At 35.4% G+C, this 2,323-nt stretch overlaps 1 protein-coding gene across 1 annotated transcript; it reads right to left on the bottom strand.

Annotated features, from left to right (window-relative positions):
- On the bottom strand, positions 1-1,550 carry LOC114706636 (olfactory receptor 52D1-like). The gene has a single exon (XM_028889128.1). The coding sequence runs from the start codon at positions 1,548-1,550 to the stop codon at positions 582-584; it is 969 nt and encodes a 322-aa protein (XP_028744961.1). The 3' UTR covers positions 1-581.
- Positions 1,551-2,323: the final 773 nt, after the last annotated feature.

Here is a 2,323-nt window from a genome sequence, read left to right as displayed (position 1 = left end):
TTCCATAACAAATGACTGACAGGCAACATTTTGTGGGTCTACATTAAGAATGGATGACAAGATGCTCTCAAAAAAGAAGGGACAGAATAATACTGGAAGAAATGAGAAATAATTACAACAGGCTATGAAGAGATATATAGTGTTGTCAAAATAGATGAAAACTATGTTCAAAGTAAGATGTCCTCAAAGCTTTATGCTTTTCTATAATCCCCAATTTCCACACAAATCCAGAATCATATTTTCTATAGTGAGGATATAGGCATTATGTTAAATGGAACATTTAAATACTGTGTATTGCAATCATAGTAATTAAATTCAAATAATTTTTATAGGATAATGATTAGGGTATCATTGTAGAGTAATTATTCCTTGTTTGGGAAACAGGTCTGAAATTCACAGGAAAACTACAATTGTATATTTTTAGCAAACAATTATAACTTCATGAGTCAATTTCCACTGAAAACCCTTAGTTATCTTACAAAAATACTTTAAAATAAAGAAAATTAACTCATGTCCTAAATTAGATAAAAGAGTGTTCTTAGATTGCACTCTTCAACAAAACCAATTTAGTTTGTAAGCTTTCAAAACCTGAATACTTTGAGAAATCTGTTTCTTATGTTCTTGGTCCTTACTCCATAAATAATGGGGTTCACCATAGGTGGTACAAGAAGATAGATATTGGCCACAAATATGTGCACTTTGGGTGTCACTTTATGCCCAAACCTGTGGGTGAGGAAGGAGAAGAAGGCAGGGGTATACGACACTAAGATGACACAAACATGTGATCCACAGGTGCTCAGAGTCTTGAGTCTGGCATCCTTGGAAGGAAGGTGGAAGACAGTGTTGAGTATAAGGACATAAGAACAAATGATGAGTATGAAGTCAACACCCCCAGTGAGGAAGGCAACAACGAGACTGTAAGCTCTGCGGATGGATGTCTCAGCACAGGCAATCTTGATGAGGGCCATGAACTCACAATAAGTATGAGAAATTATGTTGGTCTTACAATAAGGAAGCCAACTTAGCAAGAAAGGGTGAGGACTGAGAAGGGCTAGTCCCCGAAGGACAACAGCTAGACCTATCTTTCCGGTTACAGTGTGTGTCAAAATAGCTGAGTGTCTTAATGGGTTACAAATGGCTACATAACGGTCAAATGCCATGGCCAAGAAAAAGCCAGACTCCATGGTTGAGCAAGAGTGAATCAGAAAGACCTGAGTGAGGCAAGCTTCAAAGGAAATCTCTCCATCATGAAACCAGAAGAGACTGAGAAGTTTGGGAACAGCTGTAGTGCACACCACAAGGTCAGCCACTGCCAACATGCAGAGGAAGAGGTACATTGGCTCATGGAGGCTGACGTCTGTCTTGATGATAAACAGAAGAGAACAGTTTCCCACTAGTGCCAAAATGTAGACCACACAAAAGGGAATGGAGATCCACATGTGTGCTGCCTCCAATCCAGGAATGCCAATGAGAATGAAGGTTGAGGGATGGACATCAGACTTATTGTAGACAGACATAACAAGTGCTAGATGTCTTAGATTCTTCTTCATGGGTGTTTTCTATAAAAGAATAAAAATAATTTCTAAATTTGAAACTTCTCATTGGTTAAAATATACAGGGAGTACCTTTTGCACTAGAGAAATTTCTGTATCTTTAAATGTACAGCAAAAGGTTATTTCATGGCATAAAAGAATTATCTGTAATTAAAGAATTACTCTGCCTTTGAAAACTTACCACTCAAATTCAGAAATAGTTGATATCTGTAAAGAGATCTTCATGAATTTTTTTATTTCAATGGGCTGCCCTGAAAGTATTTGTTCTCCTTAACCACACAGAGAACAACTTTCATACTTTCTATTTATGTATTAACATTGTTATTTATATTACTATATAAATTTTCATTTTCAGATATGATTGATGCATACTTGCACATGAGAAAGACATTTAAGTACCAAAATACATATTTAAATGTTTGCAAATTCTATTATCTTTCATTGGAAAGAATTTGATACTGATTGAAAATTGAAGAATGTGTATGTTATAGTGAAAGGAGGTCAAAAAAATTGAAAAGAAAACGTAGTCTATGAGGGACTAGATGAGTATTTTTTCCCTTTCTTTACCTTCCTTTCTTTTAAAAAATGAATTTTAGTAACTATACTTTAGAGAAATTCCAAATGACTATGTGCACATACCTATGATATAGGAATACCAATACATTGGCTAATCTGTCAGTGATAGTGGATGAATGACCATGTACATCTTTATTCATCCCTATCTGAAAGCCATTAAAAATGACAGCACTAGTGGTCAGAAAAATTATACT

Source organism: Peromyscus leucopus, chromosome 1 (assembly GCF_004664715.2).
Source record: "Peromyscus leucopus breed LL Stock chromosome 1, UCI_PerLeu_2.1, whole genome shotgun sequence".
Classification (NCBI taxonomy): domain Eukaryota; kingdom Metazoa; phylum Chordata; class Mammalia; order Rodentia; family Cricetidae; genus Peromyscus; species Peromyscus leucopus.
This window is presented reverse-complemented; position numbering and strand designations above follow the sequence as displayed.